General features: G+C 40.8%; 2 protein-coding genes across 8 annotated transcripts in view; one reads left to right on the forward strand and one right to left on the reverse strand.

Annotated features, from left to right (window-relative positions):
- snx19a (sorting nexin 19a) overlaps positions 1-19,353 on the reverse strand; it is a 106,310-nt gene that overhangs the window by 10,805 nt on the left and 76,152 nt on the right. The gene's annotated exons all lie outside the window — the stretch shown is intronic.
- Positions 3,330-13,329, forward strand: LOC141753199 (carotenoid-cleaving dioxygenase, mitochondrial-like). Of its 3 annotated transcripts, none has more exons than XM_074611647.1 (12): positions 3,330-3,478; positions 6,131-6,335; positions 7,085-7,296; positions 7,712-7,827; positions 7,965-8,067; positions 8,286-8,414; positions 8,505-8,665; positions 8,757-8,924; positions 9,194-9,331; positions 10,278-10,460; positions 10,972-11,082; positions 11,947-13,329. In XM_074611647.1, the coding sequence occupies exons 1-12, from the start codon at positions 3,451-3,453 to the stop codon at positions 12,061-12,063; spliced, it is 1,671 nt and encodes a 556-aa protein (XP_074467748.1). In that variant the 5' UTR covers positions 3,330-3,450; the 3' UTR covers positions 12,064-13,329. The 3 variants fall into 3 exon arrangements, with proteins under 3 accessions (XP_074467748.1, XP_074467746.1, XP_074467747.1); XM_074611645.1 differs by having other exon boundaries at positions 3,340-3,478; positions 6,086-6,335; XM_074611646.1 differs by lacking the exon at positions 3,330-3,478 and having other exon boundaries at positions 3,517-6,335.

A 19,353-nucleotide genomic window follows, 5' to 3' on the forward strand; every position in this document is an offset into this window, starting at 1 on the left:
AGATGAAATGTCTTTGTTGTATTTTATTCTTGCAAGAAGAGGCACTGGTTATACAGAGTCACACAAAGTCTGCAGAAGAGTGTTCTGCAGGAGATTATTACAATGTGACTATATAGAAATCTACAACAGGGGCTGTGAGAAAAGGAGTTGTTTTGCACACATAAGGAGTTGTTTTACTCAAACAGTGTCCCAGTAAAAGTCAACACTCAGTACTTTCCCACTGCATGAGACGAAGAGCACACAGACAGTAACTTTCCACTGTTGCATAAAGAAACATCATTGCATACAATGTAATTTTCCATTACACTAACTAACTAACTAACATCCTTGTAAAGTTATTTATTTATTTATTTGACAGGGACAACACATGTAGGCATTGTTACACTTAATTAAAATGCAACCGATGTAATGTATATAGGACTTCTAGCCATAGCTAATTTGCAGACCTTGTCCCTGGTTAGGCTTTTAAGAAAAAACAAAACATAATACAACATCATACAAATCAGATTGGTCACTGGAGTTTGATGGATTCTTCAACTGGAATGTAGACATAAATACATGTAAAAATACAGATATTAATAAATGTATAAATACAGACATAACTAAATGTAAAGTATAGAAATAAAATTAAAACAAAATAAATTGATGAAATATTAATTATTTTGGTATTTATTTATATTTTTATTTTTGTCTTCAGTTATTGACAATTTAGTCATTTTTCATCCTTCATAAAAGTGAATGTGCCGTACTGAAATTAGTGTACATGAGGAAATATACATCATGCATATTGTATATTTAATTGTATTATTGTAATAACATAGTCAATTATTGTTGCATAAAGTAATAACAATAAGCAATAATAATAATTAATAATAATACACATGTTTGAATTGATTATTCAAGTCGACCTATGGGTTCAAATCCATGACATTGATTTGCAATATTGCATCTGTCGCCGTTTTCTGCTTCAGCCATCATCTTGAACTGTAAAACAGACAGTGAAGGTTAATGTGTGATAATCAATAATACATATTCAGATATCAGGAAGTAGGAGGTGTTTTTATTTTATTTTTATTTTTTTCCTATTTTTGTTGTTGTTTTGTTTTAAGTCCTTATTCCTTTCCTTGTTTTTATACCAGTTAATATTTTCTATATTTCTTCTAATTTACTATAATTTTTTATTTGTTCACTATAAAATATATAAACGTTGTAGGAATGATAAAAGTATGAACAACATCATATGTAAGCAAATGTAAATGTATGTTAATTCCTGGACTCCTGCAATAAAGTATATTTAAAACATTAAGTAGTAGTAGGAGGTGGCATTACCTCCACAGTGTAGAGAGTATAGGGATGTGTAGATGAGATACAAGAAAAAACGTTCCTGCTACACAAAATAAAATTAATTTATGTTTTTTTTTCTAATCTTTCGACAGCATGAAGATTCTTAACAAATTATGTGCAAATATCTGAGTTGAGAGCCGGGAACTCAAGTTATTTTTGTACACACAAGATGACTTGTTCACACAGGATAAAAATATCACATTTCTGGACTTCAGAGGCTCCATAACATACTGCTCATTCTTTATCCGGTGGTTAAATACACCACTGTCCCAGCATTTATTTTGAAAGTACTAACAAAGCTGAGTGTGCTCTAAATTTAAGTTTTCCCTCAGGGGGATTCAGAAATGTGGTTACACTCCTCTTGCATGCTCAAATAACATTGGTTTGCTTTTAGAGCACACATCCAAACAAGTTCTCCCGTTTGCCCCTCAGTGGTTTATAGATATTGGTATTTGTTTGTTAAAAGTCACTACAATCAAAATACTTCCAGAAGACATCTGCTCTTACAAATATGTGCCTGTGTGCCCTCAAAAGTGAACTTGGCACATGGGAGAAGCTTGTCTTCAGGGCCGTCTGTCTGAAAGGGAATATTTCAACCCATTTCAATATCTCAATTTCCCCCCGGGGATCAATAAAGTATTTCTGATTCTGAGATTTATTTCCTTGCCGGAGAGAGAGAAGTTCGTCCCAAAGTTGCTGCTGTGATGTAACGGAGTTCACTCCACCAAGGAGTGGGAGTGTAGAGGGGGCGGATTGGAATTATGCCGAAGTCTATAAGGGATCTTCTGTTTTCTTCTCCCCAAAAGGATGCGCAGCCATGATATATAGCCAAGTACCCTATGTTCCAGATGTTCTAGATGATACTGAGAGCATGCAGGGGAATGTTCTGAGTATATGGGAACATTTTCTGTTAAAGGGGACATTTTATAAAAAAGTGAGATTTTTTATATTATGTAACTTCTTACACGTATAAATCAATCCGGGTCGGTGTCCCATGCGCGTGTGGCTACGCTGTTCAGACTCAGACTCCAACACAAACTACACGGAAACACACAAACTGCAAAGTTCTATCTAGTGAAGACCGTCTGTTAAACAGTGTTGGCCGCGGTCGGAGGTCGCGGGGGAGACCGTAGCTTTGGTCTCCAGGACCGGAGTCTCTGCTGTACTCTGCTCCTCTGCCTGCCTTCACTCACACACCACGCTCGTTCTTGCTATTTCACTCCACCTCACGTGCATGCACACACACTCCACACTGCAGAAGAGTTAGTAGCTTTGAGAATATCTAGTGAATGTACAATGAACGTTTGTGCACTAATAACTGCTGCAGCTCCCCCAGACCAACAGAGGTTTCCCGTGTCTTGTGAAGTGACGGGGCTCCGCAGAGAGAAACGTTATCGTCTCCGACCAAAACTCCGGTGTCTCCCCTGTTCCCTCTGGCCGCGGTCCGGAGGCTGAGGCAGGAAAAGCCAACACTAGGATCAGCATTGATTCACGGAGAGACCTTCGTCTGGTCAGCTAACATTACTGCCAAGCAGCTGAAATATAGAGTGATATTGTGCTTTTAGCTGACGTGTGTCGCCTCACTGTTTCGAGCGATGCTCGTTCATGTCTATGTAGAGCGAGCAAGCGCGAGCCTGACGCTGACTTTCGTTGACTTAACGGCCACAGGTGTCGCTGTTAACAAGCATTTCTGATTCTTACAAACAGTCCCTTTAAGTAAGTAGCCGTGTAATAAGTGGGATAATGTACAGCTAGCGGGCCATTGTTTTTTTCCTCTGATTATTTATCAGTATGATTTTGTGTGCCCTCTTTGTAAAGCATCCTTGGGTTTCTTGAAAGGCGATATATAAGTCCAATTTATTATTATTATTATTATTATTATTATTATTATTGTTGTTGTTGTTGTGAAATAAATCCCTTCAGTGTGACTACAAACTCAGTGCACTCTACCAGGGGTGGGAGTGTGGAGGGGGGCGCGGTCGTGTAGTGAAGGACCCGGATGTGCCGGTCTGATGTATAGGCGTGCTGGTGCAGCTCTCCCGTGGTGCGCAGTTATAAAGTCCTGCAGAGAGCAGCAGTTATACATCATCCACTCTGACCGCTGACATGCCTCCTGTGAAATTCGAGAGTCCAAGTAAGCATCCTCTATTATGTGCATATCTTATTCTGTCTATTTATTATTATTATTATCATAATTATTATTATGCAGTTTATTCACCTGCTGGCAGTTTATTGCAGCGCTGGGACGTTTTTAAAAACCCACGCAGGAAACACTTTAAATGCATATTACACTGTTATAGCTCAAACCTCATTTAGCAGGTTTGCATATTAATAAAATAAGGGTTGTTACTTTATTATGTCTGTATCTGATTAGACTGCTGCTGCGATGCTGTGCAGTCATGTTGGCAGGACATACTGTTCCTGCCTCGGTGCGGTGCGATGTGGTGTCCGGTTGCATCCTCTCAGTCTACTGCTGCTCTTTCAAATAGGCACAAAACTGCAGTAATATTTCTGTTGCAAAGTAAATGTAGCATATGCAATAGCAATATTTTGTAAATCGCAATGTATATACAGCCTATATAAGCAATGCATACTGTAGTGGCTTTTAACAAGAAAAATACCAATATCTATAAGTCACAATAATGCACATATCTGCATATTTTTATGATCTCTGCAGATTGAGTCCAAGCCAACACCTTTTACGGTCAAAAAGCTGTTTGCTTCCCACCTGATTCTCATTAAACTGAGAGCACTTCCACATCAATGCTCCACCCAGTGTTCAAGGCCAAAACTGCATGCATCAATAAAACAAACTATTATTATTATGGTTCCAACTCATATTGTTAAGAGCTTCCACTCCAAACATATTTTACGACCTAGAGAAATACTCTCCCTTAATTTTTCCACAAAAAAAAAAATATTAAAGGGGAGCTAAGCCCATTTTCAAAATTCCTACAGGTGATACCTATGGTCCAAAAATATTAGTAAACATGAACAACTCTCCCAAATCCCAAAACTAGAGTGCTAAAACTCAAACTTATAATGTCATAGCGTATAAACTGTGGAGCTGCTCCATCGACAATGAATAGGGAGAGATGTTCTAGATGACACTGAGAGCACCCAGGGGAAGATAAGATAAGATCAGATAAGATATTTCTTTATTAGTCCCACAGTGGGGGAATTTACAATGTACAGCAGCAAAGGGGATAGTGCAAAAAACAAGAAGCATCAGCTAGCACAGTAAAAAAGAGCTAAACAAAGTGAAACAAAATAAGAACAATTAACTATAAGGAAATATAAAAATAGGAGCAATATATACAGTATTGACAATAAACAGACTATTAACAAAAATGCACAAGTGGAAAAATTATATTGCAGAATGAGAATGAAATGAAATTCCACCTGAAAAATATTGCACAGTATGAATGAGTTACACCTGAGTAGTCATAATGATGGGCAACTGTCAACACCACAATAGAATAAAGCTCATTTGGGTATAAAAAAAGAAAACATACATTCTGTGGGTCCACAAAATCAGTCTCCCATTCATCGTCTATGGAGCAGCTCCAGACTTTATAACCGATGACATCACAAATTCACACGTTTGAGACTTACTTATCTGTTTTCTGGCTTTGAGAAAGAGTAGCTCATGTTCACAAATATTGTTTGAAATTCCCTAGGCCATGGAAATATCGTATTGGAATTCTTAATTTAGGGGGTGTTCCCCTTTTGTTGAATACTCGATTCTGATTGGTCAATCACAGCGTTCTGTTATTTCTTTATAGAAGACCGTTGCTATGTATAACAGACCGTTGCTATGGGTGCAGTTCTCATTTTCGTGTCAAAGTATTGATTTCTTCAGTAAGTAGCCGTGTAATAAGCGGGATGATGTACAGCTAGCGGGTCATGGTTGTGAAATAAACCCCTTCAGGGTGATGCAAGACTTCCTCCACTTTGCCTCGGTTTCAACTAATTGTCACTTTGCTTCACTGTGCAGAATGGCAGTGAAGTAAAGCGAGTAAAACACATTCTTGAGTGGGATAGGGGGTGTTCTTGACATTGGGCAGTTGCTATTGCAGGCTACACTTTGTGTGCACACCTTCTTCTTTTACCAAATTTAACTAAATAATTTAAGTTACCGTACCAACAGCCTTTTCATCAGTGTTTCATCCTCTATGTAGTACTTTTAATAACAGATTATAAATTAAATTATAAATTATAATTTTATTTTTTTTTTGTTAATAATGGATTGAGATTTTTAAGATAATGCAGACAATACAGCTTCTATTTTGAAAGTAGGAAGAAAATTCACAGGACCTTTCGCTCAAATTGAATAAGGGGAGGGAGTAGTAGTCTTCTGTGTTGAATAGCTTTTAGACAAACAACACAAAGTTACTGTGTTGACCTAGTTGACCAATGTCAGCTAGGACAGAGTGTGTTCACGATCTGCACAGACATTTCAAAACTGACCTTTGTGTCTCTTCAAAATAAGAGATGATAATCATGACTACAGTACAATAGGCAGAACAGTCTGGTATCCAGACAGGCACAAAATCAGTTAAGTTGAAGTTCAGGGAGTTCAGCTTGTTTGCTGGTGGAGGGAGGGACGGAAAGAAGACTAACTTGTTTGGTTGTAGAGTGCGGTCACATGCATCATGTGTTATCCGCCCAGGCACCAATTATCATTGTTACATAATAGTTTGGCAGTCAAATGATAGCCAGCATCATGTATCATGCTAAGCCTGGTGGCTTGGCATGATATTGTGTGTATGTGTGGTTCCTACAGATCATGCCAAGCCTGTTGCCAACGAGAAGGCCAAGGAGTGTCTCGCCTCGGCGCTGAAGGGACTGGAGACAATCGAACCTCTGGTCCGCTCCGTAGAAGAGACCCCCGAGCCGATCTCCACTTACGTCAAAGGCACCATTCCTTCTTGGATCAATGGAAACCTCCTTCGCAACGGCCCTGGAAAGTTCGAGTTTGGAAATACACAGTGAGTTGGAAGCACCTCAACGCGCTGCTGCTGCACAACACACACAAAAGAGTTTCCAGATAGATGTGATTAAAGCAGCAGTGGGTAGAATTAGAGCATATGATTAAAAAAGTTATATCAATATATCCTGACAGTAGTGCATGAGACAGGTAATCTGAAAAAAATCATGTTCCTCTGTGTCCTCCGGTGCTCCTAATGGCATCTGCAAGATTTCACAGACCGGAGGAAAACAACCAATCAGAGCTGAGCTGGAGCCTTGCCGTCTCTGAGCAGCTGTCAATCACTCACACAGTTTTTGACCCAGCAGCCATGTTGAGATTAGTTGAGAAAATATCAAGCACCGCCCATCAGCCGGAGCAAACTGTCTCATTTTACAGCTAAACAGTACACTACAAGATGTTTCTGAAAACAGTTGAGGAGAGAAATAGGCATTACAGTAACAGAATATTGATTCATATTTGATCAGCGCTGCCTAGTTTGACCGTTTGATTGGAGTTTGCGAGTGATTGACAGCTGCCGTTGAATGAACAACCAATAGGAACGCTCTCTTTCTGAAATGACCTGTGATTGGCCAAAGTCTTCCGTCACGGGCTAGATTTTTTTAAAGCCTGAAAACAGAGCCAAGAGGAGGTGCAGAAGTCTAGTTTTCTCTCAGAGCACTTGAATTACAATATGCTGAAAGGTTATTATGGAATTTTTGCCCAAAGCCTTTCTGCCTACTGAAGCTTTAAGTGTGTTTTTCATCACAGTTACAACCACTGGTTTGACGGGATGGCCATGCTGCACCAGTTCAAGATCACCAAAGGTCAGGTGACGTACATGAGTCGCTTCCTGCACAGCGACGCCTACAAAAACAACAGTGAAAAGGACCGCATCGTGATGTCCGAATTCGGTACCCTCGCCATGCCCGACCCCTGTAAGAACTTCTTCCAGCGGTTCCTGTCTCGCTTTGAGATGATGGGTGAGTAGACTGAATCAGAAGGGCAAGGAAGAGTAAAATATAAACGGATAATGTGACAAAGGAGACGGCTTGTGCCGATCAACTGTAGTGTTACACAAGAATGTTGCTTCACTTTCTTTCTAAATTACTTTGAGGTATAAATGAACTTAAGAAGGAACAAGAGAGCCAGAGGAAAAATCTACGTCAGGTGTTTTTACAAACTCTGTTTTTGCTCAACATGTCCTGAGGCCAGGGGGGGCAGCCTCTAGAGTACTGTGTTAACGAAAGGTTACATAACATGTGCTGCCGCAGGGAACCAGAGGGGACATTTTCTGTACCAAGTGTTTCACATTCCTGCCGGACTTCTCGGTGTGACTGAAAGCAGCAACAAGTTTTTCCTTCCTAGGCCAATAATCCTGTTATCTCTCTGTTACAGTGCCCACGGACAATGCCAGTGTGAGCTTCGTGAAATACAAGGGAGACTACTACGTCAGCACGGAGACTAATTTCATGCATAGAGTGAACCCAGAGACCTTAGAAACATTGGAAAAGGTACCATCACGATCGTCATGGAGTAACAGATGTTAATATGGATACATACAGTATACACATATCTGTATTCTGTCTTGTAGTCCAGTTATATCAGACATAATCATCCTCTCGCCGTCTTTCTCCGCTATGTTTTGTAGGTAGACTGGAGCAAGTTCATTGCTGTAAATGGAGCCACTGCCCACCCACACTATGACCCTGACGGTACCGCCTACAATATGGGCAACTCCTATGGAAGTCACGGTTAGTCCCATCGTCCACATTAAGGTTTACATACTGTAAATCAACAAGAGCTCAGATAGACGGTGAAAAGAGGTGCTGCAGCACAGCCGGCATGAGAAAAGTAAAGCGTTTTTTTGAACATTAAAGCATGTAAACATGTTCTAGTAGAAACCCAAAATATAAGTATGCACCTGAAAATAAGCATAACATGTCCTCTTTCAAAATATAAAAAATTCCAGGATCCCTGTACAACATCATCAAAGTGCCTCCCAAGAAGACCGATGGCAAAGACACCCTAGAAGGAGCCCAAGTACTCTGCTCTATTGTGCCTGAAGACAAGTCCCATCCCTCCTACTACCACAGCTTTGGTAAGCCGACAGTAGCCGATATATCATTCAATAGTGGTGTCTGTATCGTTCATGCTACGGAGCCCAGTAACACCCTTCTCCCTCTCCCAGCCATGTCTGAGAACTACGTGGTGTTCATCGAGCAGCCAATTAAGATGGACCTGCTGAAGATAGTCACGTGCAAGCTGAGGGGGAAGGCTCTGAGCGACGGCATCTACTGGGATCCTACTAAGGAGACCGTCTTCCATCTCGTCGACAAGCGTACGGGCAAGGTGAGATGTGACTGTTTAATGTAGGAAACTCGATGGATAATTCTGGTGGGGGGAAATAAATCATCATCTAATCGTGTATCGTGTACCGCAGGTGAGCCAAGTGAAGTACCACACCAAGGCCATCTCCACCTTCCATCAGATCAACGCCTTCGAGGAAGATGGATTCTTGATGCTGGACATGTGCTGCTCAGACGACGGCCAAGCCATCAACAACTACCTCATCCAGAACTTACGCAAGTCGGGAGAGGCATTAGATGAGGTCAGTATATAATTACATAAGAGATAATCTCATACTCCTCTTGAGTAATAAATAACTCCTCAGGGCATCATTTGTTAATTTTCTTCCTTTGCAATAAATTATTGCAAAGTACTTCAGGAAGAAAGCTTGTCTGTCAGCTTGAAAGTCTGTCCATAGTTTATCAAATAATCAATCATGTTTTCAAGTGTACTGACAACAAGACATACTGTAAGAAAGGAATCTCTAAATTGTACCCATACTGCACTCTTCCTGTATGATGTCATTCCCAGGTTTACAACACCATGTGCAGGGTGTTCCCTCGGCGTTTCGTTCTGCCCCTTGACGTGACCGCTGAAACGCCACTAAACCAGAACCTGAACAAGCGGCCCTCCAGTGCGGCAACGTGTGTCAAAGTCAGCGAAAATAAGGTGAGTGTGTTCATGTGTCCTGACGGCTCATATTGTGCTGCACAAACTACAACACACTGTTACAAGTCTTACTTAAAAGACCAATGTGTAATATATTTACTGTAATAAATCATAAAATGACCATGATATGTCGTCAGAGATTAAGGAAACAGTTGAGATATACTGGCATCTCCGACAACGATGCTACAGCCAGCATTTTCTCATTTGAAATTTCCATTCCGGTCTGGAACGTCTGTATTTGTTTTGGCCGGTGTGATCCCGTCCATGGTCCATTCAGACACCCCGTTGCCACATATCAAACAAATAGGCACGCTAACACAGCCTTCTGCAGCCATGGAAGCAAGCAAACGAACTGGCTCAACAGAGATAACGCTAATGTTAGATTCTACCCGACCTGAAAACGCCGTGATGCTAGCACACTCTAACTGCTATCAGCCACACCGGACTAGCCACGGCTCCGGTGTTTTGAATTTGGACTGCAGTACCCATTTTAAAAAGCTAGCTGTCAGTGCTACATATTGCTCCTTTAAGTAAAAACACAGTAATACTACAGTAGGCACTGAAATCTGTTGTAGAATGGGGAAAAATAAACCTACCTACGTGCCATGAAGTAACCACTAAATATGTAACAGTAATGGGATTGCTTAATATAGAAATATAATACTGAAGTCTGTGATTTATTTTCATAGGTAGCCTGTATATATGGAGGAAGACAAAGCAATTCAATTCTTCATATTCTTCTAAATGGTTTCTACAATGATTGACTTATTTAAAATGTGTCACAGTGAACACAGTCCCAGAGATACAACTACAGTCGCCATTTCCACCTCGTAATGGTGTGATGAAGTGTGTTAGAACAAATCCAATGTGAACTCATGGAGGACCGTAGTAAAAGCTCTGTTGATTATAAATGACAGTAGACCGTTGATCCGCACTGTGTCAACAGGTGTTCTGCCAAAGCGAGGATCTCCACGGAGATGACCTCCACGAGTACGGCGGCCTGGAGTTCCCTCAGATCAACTACGCGAAATACAACACGCGACCATACCGTTACTTCTACGGCTGTGGCTTCAGACACCTGGTGGGAGACTCTCTGCTCAAGATGGACCTGAAGGACAAGAAGCTCAAGGTTGGTGTGTGTGTGTGTGTGTGTGTGTGCAGTCCGGTCGCACGAAAAGGTGTGTAAATAACACGATAATGCGTAAGGCAAAAAAAGCGTGTACTGTAATAAGAACGCTCTTCTTGCTTTAGGCGTGACATGTAGTCTGTACTGAAAATGTTTTGTACATTGACATTTGCGACGTTTTTCCGTAGTGATGTCACGTTGTTTCCGTACATGTTGTACTTATTTTAAGGCCATCCATGACATTTTTTCTGAAACTAAGTGAGTGGTTTTGTTGCCCCCTGCTGGTAGGCCACTGCACCTTCACACAGGTGTGTAATAGTCACGCATCGGCGAGGTAAAACGTGACACTGACATGCTATCCTCTGGACCGGCGCGTCTGTAACACGGTTACATAATTGTTTAATTGAAGTATAATAATCTGCACTAACTACTCTTAAAATGAGTAAATCGTAAAGGTTAAATACTGAAAGCTTCTATTTGTGAATGTGATATACCTGTGTGTGTGTGACCTCAGGTTTGGTACCAGAAGGGTTCCTTCCCGTCAGAGCCGGCGTTTGTGCCGTCACCTAATGCCGTGGACGAGGACGACGGCGTCATCCTCTCTGTGGTTCTCACCCCCTCACAGGTAAGACGTCGTTTGTGAAGATGTACAGGAACTGTAGGAGAGCACACAAGACGAGAACTTAAATATTTTGTCAGAGGTTTAGTAGTAAAAGTGCTGGTCATTCCTGAGTTACATCAGTTTAATAACGGGCCACTTTAGCGCAACAGTTGCATTCTTGAGTTTTAGTTACCACCAGGCAGCAGGCCAGTTAGCAAGGAGACCCTGAGCTCGCTTCATTTCAGTGTGTCAACTTAACTTTAATGTGAAATACAATGTGAGCAGACGTCTTGAGTTAGTTCTGCATATTACAAACTTAAACTTAAATCCTAATTTTTCCATTTGAAGAGGCATGTAGAAGAGCGTGAGGGCATCTCGAGCTGTTGTGCTCCTTCCCAACAGCATGTCTTATTAACTTCCTCTCTTCTCTTAACTATGCTGTTTCTGTAAAGCATGTCAAGTAAGCTTATTTATAAAGCACATGTCGAGAGCAGCCTTTCAAAGTGCTTCACAATAAAAGACAAATAATCAAATAACAGACAGAGCAAAGGGCATGAAATGCAGACAAAAAGCAAATCTAATATCGAAGGAGAATTAAAGCTAAAATTAAAACAACATTGTGTCGTGACCGGCAGCAGTTTGTTATAGTCTGTCAATCAGCACTGAGAGTCTGACAGACTTTGAGAGTGTGCAGAGCCGATTCAAAATATTTTCTAATACGGCAAATTCAATTTCCTACATTGATTTTTTTTTTTAAATGACTCATTTATTTATCCATTCTTTTTTTATATATAAAGAACAACATGCCATTGAACAGTCCCATTTTAATTGCTTCATAAATAGTTTTAGTCCTTTTTGATTGTAATTCCACCAAACTTTTCTCTCCAGGATAAAGGAGCATTCCTCTTGGTTTTGGATGCAAAGACATTTGAAGAGCTGGCGAGAGCCAGCGTGCCCGTCAACATGGCTTATGGCTTCCATGGTACCTTCAGCGCCTCTGCATGAAGCTGCTCCTGTCCCAATCAAAGTGTTTCTGAAATGAATACGATACCAAGAATGCCAAATGCAATATTAGAACCACTATATTCCTGATGGTACTGAGTTACTGCTGCACTTTATGAAGATAGATGCAGCGTTCTGTTACTACATATTGTGGTACTTTTCTAAACTGATTTCTGGTTAGTAGTAACATCCAACAGTAGATGATTGTAATGTGATTGGTCAACTGAGCCAAACTCTTCGGACTCTGCTCCAGCTCCGCTCTAACTAGCTTTGTTCGAGGGCGTGCAAAACTAGCCACTAGGCAGGTATCATGCAAATGTGTTACTTGGTGACATCACCACGTTACAGAAGAAAAATGCACTTCAATCAAGGCGATTCAGGCAGTGTTTCTGTGGGGGAGAGTAAAGCCTGGTTTATGGTCGCCGTAGTGAAGCTGGGCGCGAGGTGAGCCCGCCAGAAAATTCTGGTGTGGTGCGTGAAGGCTCTGCAAGTCGTCGCGGTGGTTTGTTGCGCATATCTGTATTTTTGTAACTACAACATGGACATGGACGCCTTTGAGGAAAGTTCACCTGCATCTCTACAACGTTTCATTGAGAGACCACAGTGACGTCACATGACATTAAATACTTAATACATAAAACAGGCAACACACTGGGGAAAGAAGAGGCTTTTTGCCTTGAAAGAATATGAGAGATCGTTTTGTAAAAGCTAAAATAAAAAAGGTTTCATGGAAAGAGCGGCGACCCGAGGGGAAGCACCGAGAGACAGAAAGCCATTTTGACTGGGAGGTAACCGACAGTACTAATTACAGTACACAAATGCAACATCTGGCGGTACGTACGTCGGTGTTTAGTGTTTACTGCTGTTGCCAGGCAGCCTACTTTCATTTCTGGTACCACTCGTTCACTTTTTGCTTTTTTTCACCTCTGTGCATGCTCGTAGTGCGCACGCCATCTATGGAGGCCCGCGCCATGGTTTTCTCAAGCGAGTATAAACCAGGTTTCACTCCCTTTGGCGTGGACTTTGGGCTTTGTAATTTTGCAGACCTTTTAAATGCACAAAAAACTATATAACACACAGGTCCCCTTTTAATAATAGTCCTTTTATATCAACCCAGAAACTGGTACTCAAGAGTGTATTTTCATTACTGTGATTTTCAGGTTGCATGATGCTCCGACAACCGGACCAACTTTTGTTACTCGAACAATGTTTTTCTACAGTTTGGATGACTTTTATACACTTTCTTTGCCAATAAAATTTGTACCTCCATCTGAACTGTCAAGTGTCTTTACAAAACTGTGGATTGACTGAATCTAAAAGATAATGTTCAGAAATAGACTAAGGTATAAAAACAGCTGTTTCCGCCCGGATCATCACCCGCACCAAATCCTCCGACCACATCACCCCCATCCTCATCCAGCTGCACTGGCTCCCTGTTAAATCCCGGATTGACTACAAAAACCTTCTGCTCACCTACAAAGCCCTCCATAACCTCGCCCCCACCTACCTCACAGACCTCCTCCAGGAGTACACTCCCTCCCGTTCCCTCCGTTCATCATCAGCCGGACTTCTGACCACCCCCACCTCACGCCTCAGCACCATGGGAGCCAGGGCATTCAGCTGCTCTGCTCCCAGGTTATGGAACTCACTCCCCCCACACATCCGGCAGTCTGACAATATCACATCTTTCAAATCCCTCCTGAAAACCCACCTGTTTAAACTGGCCTACTCTCTCTAGAACTCATCATCACCCATCCTGTTGTTTTTATATTGTTTTTTATCTGTCTATGTTTTAACAGATTTTTGTAAGGTGTCCTTGGGTGTCCAGAAAGGCGCCACTAAATAAAATGTATTATTATTATTATTATTATTACTAACACACTGACAGCTGTTGTTGCCTGTTGGGCTGCAGTTTGCCATGTTATGATTTGAGCATATTTTTCATGCTAAATGCAGTACCTGTGAGGGTTTCTGGACAATATTTGCATTGTTTTGTGTTGTTAATTGATTTTCAATATCAAACATATACATACATTTACATAAAGCAGCATATTTGTCCACTCCCATGTTGATAAGAGTATTAAATACTTGACAAATCTCCCTTTAAGGTACATTTTGAACAGATACAAAATGTGTGATTAATTTGCGATTACTCGAGATAAACTATGGACAATCATGCGATTAATTAAATATATTAATCGATTGACAGCCCTTGTGTTTACATAGCAACAGTTGTTTGCTGCTATTTTAATGCTCTGAATATCGTATAGAGCAGCTTTAAGGTTCTATAAACCACTTTACTGGGTGGTGAATATCCCCTGAAGGCATGAAATCATCTAAATTACTGTTTGGCTAACATACATAATGCAAAAAACAACAACCATAAGCTGATTATTTTAAACCTGTGTTTAATACAAATGTGTGCTGAATGGCTATTTGTTTCTGTTGTAAGAAATCCACCCTTCATCCACTAGAGGTCAGCACGAGACCCCATTTCAGCCGCCGTCAGTCTGACTCTGAATCTGCAGAGTCAGGAACTGAACTCACTACCTGACCACGATTTGTTAATAAAAATGTCAAGGAAAGAAAAAAAACTGTTGCACAATTTGCTTTGTCTTGTTTGTGTGCAACAGGACAACAGGAAGTCCTTGGGTTTGTGAGCAGCGACAATGCGACTTCTCCCTCCAGTGACTGTGTTGCACTCTCTGCATTGTAAACCCTCGTGAACGGCAGCTCATTCAGCTCTCGGCTGCATGATTGTGAATGTTAACGGGTCCACTTTCTGGCTCATACAACAGTCTCTGAAGGAGGCGGGCTCAACATGGGCACACTGGCTATATAAGAGGGATCAAACCTGTGACCTTCTCACAATCGGGCGGTCTGTAACCGCCAGCCCATCCCTGCCACTTGAAAAATGTACTGCAAACACTGGAGGAGCCTGGCATTGAACATCAGAGGAGTTATTTCCAAGTCTGTGACCTTAACAACTGCATTTATAGGGCACTTGAGACAGAGTGGGGGTAAAAAAAAACAAAAGACAAGATGCAAGAAAAAACTAGATTTGTGATATTCAAGTGAAAAAAAGGAGAAAAAGTAAGAGACTAAAAAACAAAAAATAAAAAGAGTTGGAGTAGATCAAAACTGAATCAATGGATTAAAGCAGAACTAACTGCAGCTTCCCAATTCACTTTTTACGCTGCGTGTGTGGTCGGAGAACAGATGCGCATTTCCATAGAGGAGTGAACAAAAGGGAGAAGAAAAAAAAAAATCTCTCTGTGTGTTCCTGACAGCCGGTTAAAGCAACAGGAACCAAACTCTTAAGAGAAAAACCTCTAAATCTAACCGCTTCTCTTCTGGCCAATTTAAGTTTTGAAAGTTTTCAGGGATGCTTTTTGGAGTACAGAACATGCATTATTGATGGTTACAGCTACACGTAGGACTGCAAGATGGTACATTATGTTAGAACAAAGGTTGATTTCTAAAAAAATCAAAATGCATTTCGTGAACAATGTGTGTCTGAAACTTTCAAAGAGTTCCACTACGAGTGCTCATCACTGGCTCCTGCATTCTTCTCTACGGGGCGGCTGCACAATCAATACATTAGTATACTTAATATACTTTGTATATCCAACAGGAGGAATGTGGCATGACGAGACAAAATAGAGCTATCAAAAATAATTATAACGATAAATCAGAGATTTCACATTGATCCAGCTCAGTTATTACAGCTCAGTGAACAGGAATCCACCAGCTGCTTCTTTTGATTTATTCTGCACAGAGAAGTGCAGACACATATCTTCCCTGTAGCAAACAAATCTCCGTTATTAACAATTTTAAATATGCACTAAGATATCTGTATTTGTTTTTCAACAAGCGTTAGACAAAACCCTGAATTGGAACTCAGTGTGGTTAAAAACCAGTATAAACATGTTCCGTTGGCGCTTATCGATCACTCAACGTTTGGTTTAATTTTCTTATTTAGCACAGACTGACTGAGCTGCAGGGAGCGGCTCCGTGGCGGCAGGTTTGTAACGTCTATTGAAGCAGTCAGTCGTGTCTCAGGTCAGGAATTGTGATTTTGTTCCGAGCAGGATGGTAGTTTGTGATCAGCTGTGACATAAGATGCACAACATTTATTTTTAGCACTGTTTCTCCTTTTGTGATATGAATAGCTCTGAAAGCTGCTGCCGTTGTGTAAATTCAAGAGACGTTTGAAGTCAGTCAGACACAGATGAGAACATCTGCACTGCCGCAGTCACCGGGACCCACTGAAGACAGATTATATTAGGGCTGTCAAACGATACAAATATTTAATCGTGATTAATCGCATGATTGTCCATAGTTAATTGCGATTAATCTCTGTTCAAAATGTACCTTAAAGGGAGATTTGTCAAGTATTTAATACTCTTATCAACATGGGAGTGTTGTATGTATATGTATGTATATATTTATTATTGGAAATCAATTAACAACACAAAACAATGACACATATTGTGCAGAAACTCTCACAGGTACTGCATTTAGCATAAAAAATAAATGACTTGTCGCAAACCTCATGTGATTATCATAAAGTGGGCATGTCTGTAAAGGGGAGACTCGTGGGTACCCATTTTCATTCACATATCTGGAGGTCAGAGGTCAAGGGACCCCTTTAAAAATGGCCATGCCAGTTTTTCCTCGACAAAATTGAGCGCAAGTTTGGAGCGTTACTTGGCGACCAGCTAGTATGACATGGTTTAGCTTTTAGCTTTAAAATTGAGTCTGCTGCAACCGAAAAATTGCAAGTTGCGTTAAAGCGTTTAAGATATTTGCGAGTTATCATGTTAACTTTGACAGCCTACATATCAAGCTATCAAAAAACTCATTAACAAAATGATCTATCTTCAGAAGAGGGGCTTTAAAGTTAAAGAGGAACTGATAACAGTTAAGTCTTTTTTTGGAGTTTCCTGCAAAATCATCAGGAAATAGTCCCGTCAAAATTAACTAAATCTGACTCAAAGACACCACCGCCACCAGCCATCATGAAATTTGGCATTTAATCACTCTACGGAAAATGAATTTTTGGTTACAAAAAGTGACATTGGGAACGAGATGATACATCTCAACCGTTTCACCTTGTAGCGAGACAACACCCAAGGACACTTTTCAGCACCTGATGAATAATGTTGCTTATTTTATCTGCTTTTGAATAAAAAAGATTTCCTTATTTAATGAAACAATATTAGGGCTGCCAATTGATTAAAATATTTGATTGCAATTAATCGCATGATTATCACACATTTTTTATCTGTTCAAAATGTAACTTAAAGGGAGATTTGTCAAGTATTAAATACTCTTATCTTCATGGGAGTGGACAAATATGCTGCTTTATGCAAATGTATGTATATATTTATTATTGGAAATCAAATAATAACGCAAAACAATGACAGATATTGTCCAGAAACCTTCAGAGGTACTGCATTTAGCATAAAAAATATCCAATCATAACATGTCAAACTGCAGCCCAACAGGCAGTTTTTCCTCACCAAAATTAAGCTGAACTTTGGAGCATTATTTAGCCTCCTTTGTGACAAGCTAGTATGACATGGTTGGTACCAATGGATTCTTTAGGTTTTGTAGTTTCATATGATGCCAGTATCTTCACTCTAGCTTTGAAACTGAGCCCGCTACAATCAAAAATTTGCAAGTTGCATTAATTCGTGGTCAAGCGACCCCTTTGAAAATGTCCATGACAGTTTTTCCTCGCCAAAATGTATCCTAACTTTGGAGCATTATTAAGCCTCCTTTGCGACAAGCTATTATGACATGGTTGGTACTAATGGATTCTTTAGGTTTTCTAGTTTCATATGATGTCAGTATCTAGCTTTAAAACCGAGCCCGCTACAATCTATGAAAGTTCGATCGTGTTAATGCGTTAAAGAAATTAGTGGCGATAAAACGAACCATGTCAGAGACTCGAGCGATCACAGCATCGAGACTTGCCACCCTGAAATGTAGTTCCTAATCCTGACACGGTAAAACACGTATCAAACTTCCCTGACAGATTTGTTTTGAGATCCACGGCATGTTAACAACCGTACGGTGTGTTTTATATCTATACTGCGGCTCCTCTTTCAAGTAACAGAGTGAAGTTTTTCACTTCTGTTTCTCTTTTGTGCGCTGCATTCTCCTGATAATCATGTACATGTGAGGAATCCTATTTCCTATTTCCACTCTACACTAGTCTGTTTTCAGTTACTTCATTACTACAGTCAGTGTACGTGTGTGTGCGTTAACATTTTTGCTAGAATCGAGAGCATCGCTTGACCTCAAAGTAGTGTGTGATATGTCAGTGTGGCATGTTCCCCTGGCACACATACTGTATGGACTCACACACACACATATATATCCACACACTAAATCCCTGCTGCAGTCTCTTCAATACATGCAGCCTGATTCACGTTAACCCATAAAACATGTCTGACATATTAATCAGGTCTGCATGTGGGGGTAGCTCTACTATTGCACCGCTGTTAGGGAGACGGCTCTCATTGGACCGTCTTACGCATCCTAGCGGCCAATAAGAGAAGGCTGAATCTCTCCTCTCCTAGCAACAAGACTCCTTTTTTCTCCGAGCGGTGCAATCAGTAAACTGACACCCATAATTTTACAATATGAATAATTTCAACTTCACAGCTTTGCTGCAGAAGCAGGCAGGGCAACACAAGTTTATCCCTTTTTTTCCGACATCACTAGAAGATGTCTGTTCTCTGTCCCCGTTTCCTCCCCTCTCCCTCCTTCTCTCCATCTTGGCTGCAGCTCCGTCTGTATTCAGCCTGCTCCTGTCTTACTATCTTAAAGGAACAGCCCTGCATATTTAAGTTTTTCCTTTTTTTCTTCTCCTCCGTTCAGGGGCATTGTGGGTAATGGTCTGTACTTGTTGACCTCGCCGTGCTGAATGGCGGGGCCTCTCAGGAGGGAGAAGGAATACCTTGGCAGAGAGCTATCATTTCCCCGAGACACTACCAACCTCTCAGCTATGAGCTTCTCTTTCCGCGCAGATGTTGCACTCGCAGCTCGGCTCGTTTAACATCAAACAGTCTCAACAAAAATCATAAAAAAAATCATATTTTAAGTATTCTTCTAAAAACAGAGGTGACAAAAACAACACATGAAAGGTGGTAAAACGTGGAAATGCCATGTCGAATAGAAAATTGAGCTTTGCTGCAATCTTAAAATGACTCGGCCGTGGCTCTTGCACAGCACCTGTTGCCAGGCTACGGCGGTGCACGTGCACGAGGCTGTGCGACCTCT

Source organism: Sebastes fasciatus, chromosome 16 (genome assembly GCF_043250625.1).
Source record: "Sebastes fasciatus isolate fSebFas1 chromosome 16, fSebFas1.pri, whole genome shotgun sequence".
Taxonomy (NCBI): domain Eukaryota; kingdom Metazoa; phylum Chordata; class Actinopteri; order Perciformes; family Sebastidae; genus Sebastes; species Sebastes fasciatus.

Bases quoted from the DNA above. Each gene is read 5' to 3' on its own strand.
- LOC141753199 (XM_074611645.1), top strand. From the start codon at position 3,451: ATGCCTCCTGTGAAATTCGAGAGTCCAA. The intron at 3,479-6,085 runs GTAAGCATCCTC...TATCATGCTAAG, and splicing joins TGTGAAATTCGAGAGTCCAA to CCTGGTGGCTTGGCATGATA. The intron at 8,415-8,504 runs GTAAGCCGACAG...TCCCTCTCCCAG, and splicing joins CTCCTACTACCACAGCTTTG to CCATGTCTGAGAACTACGTG.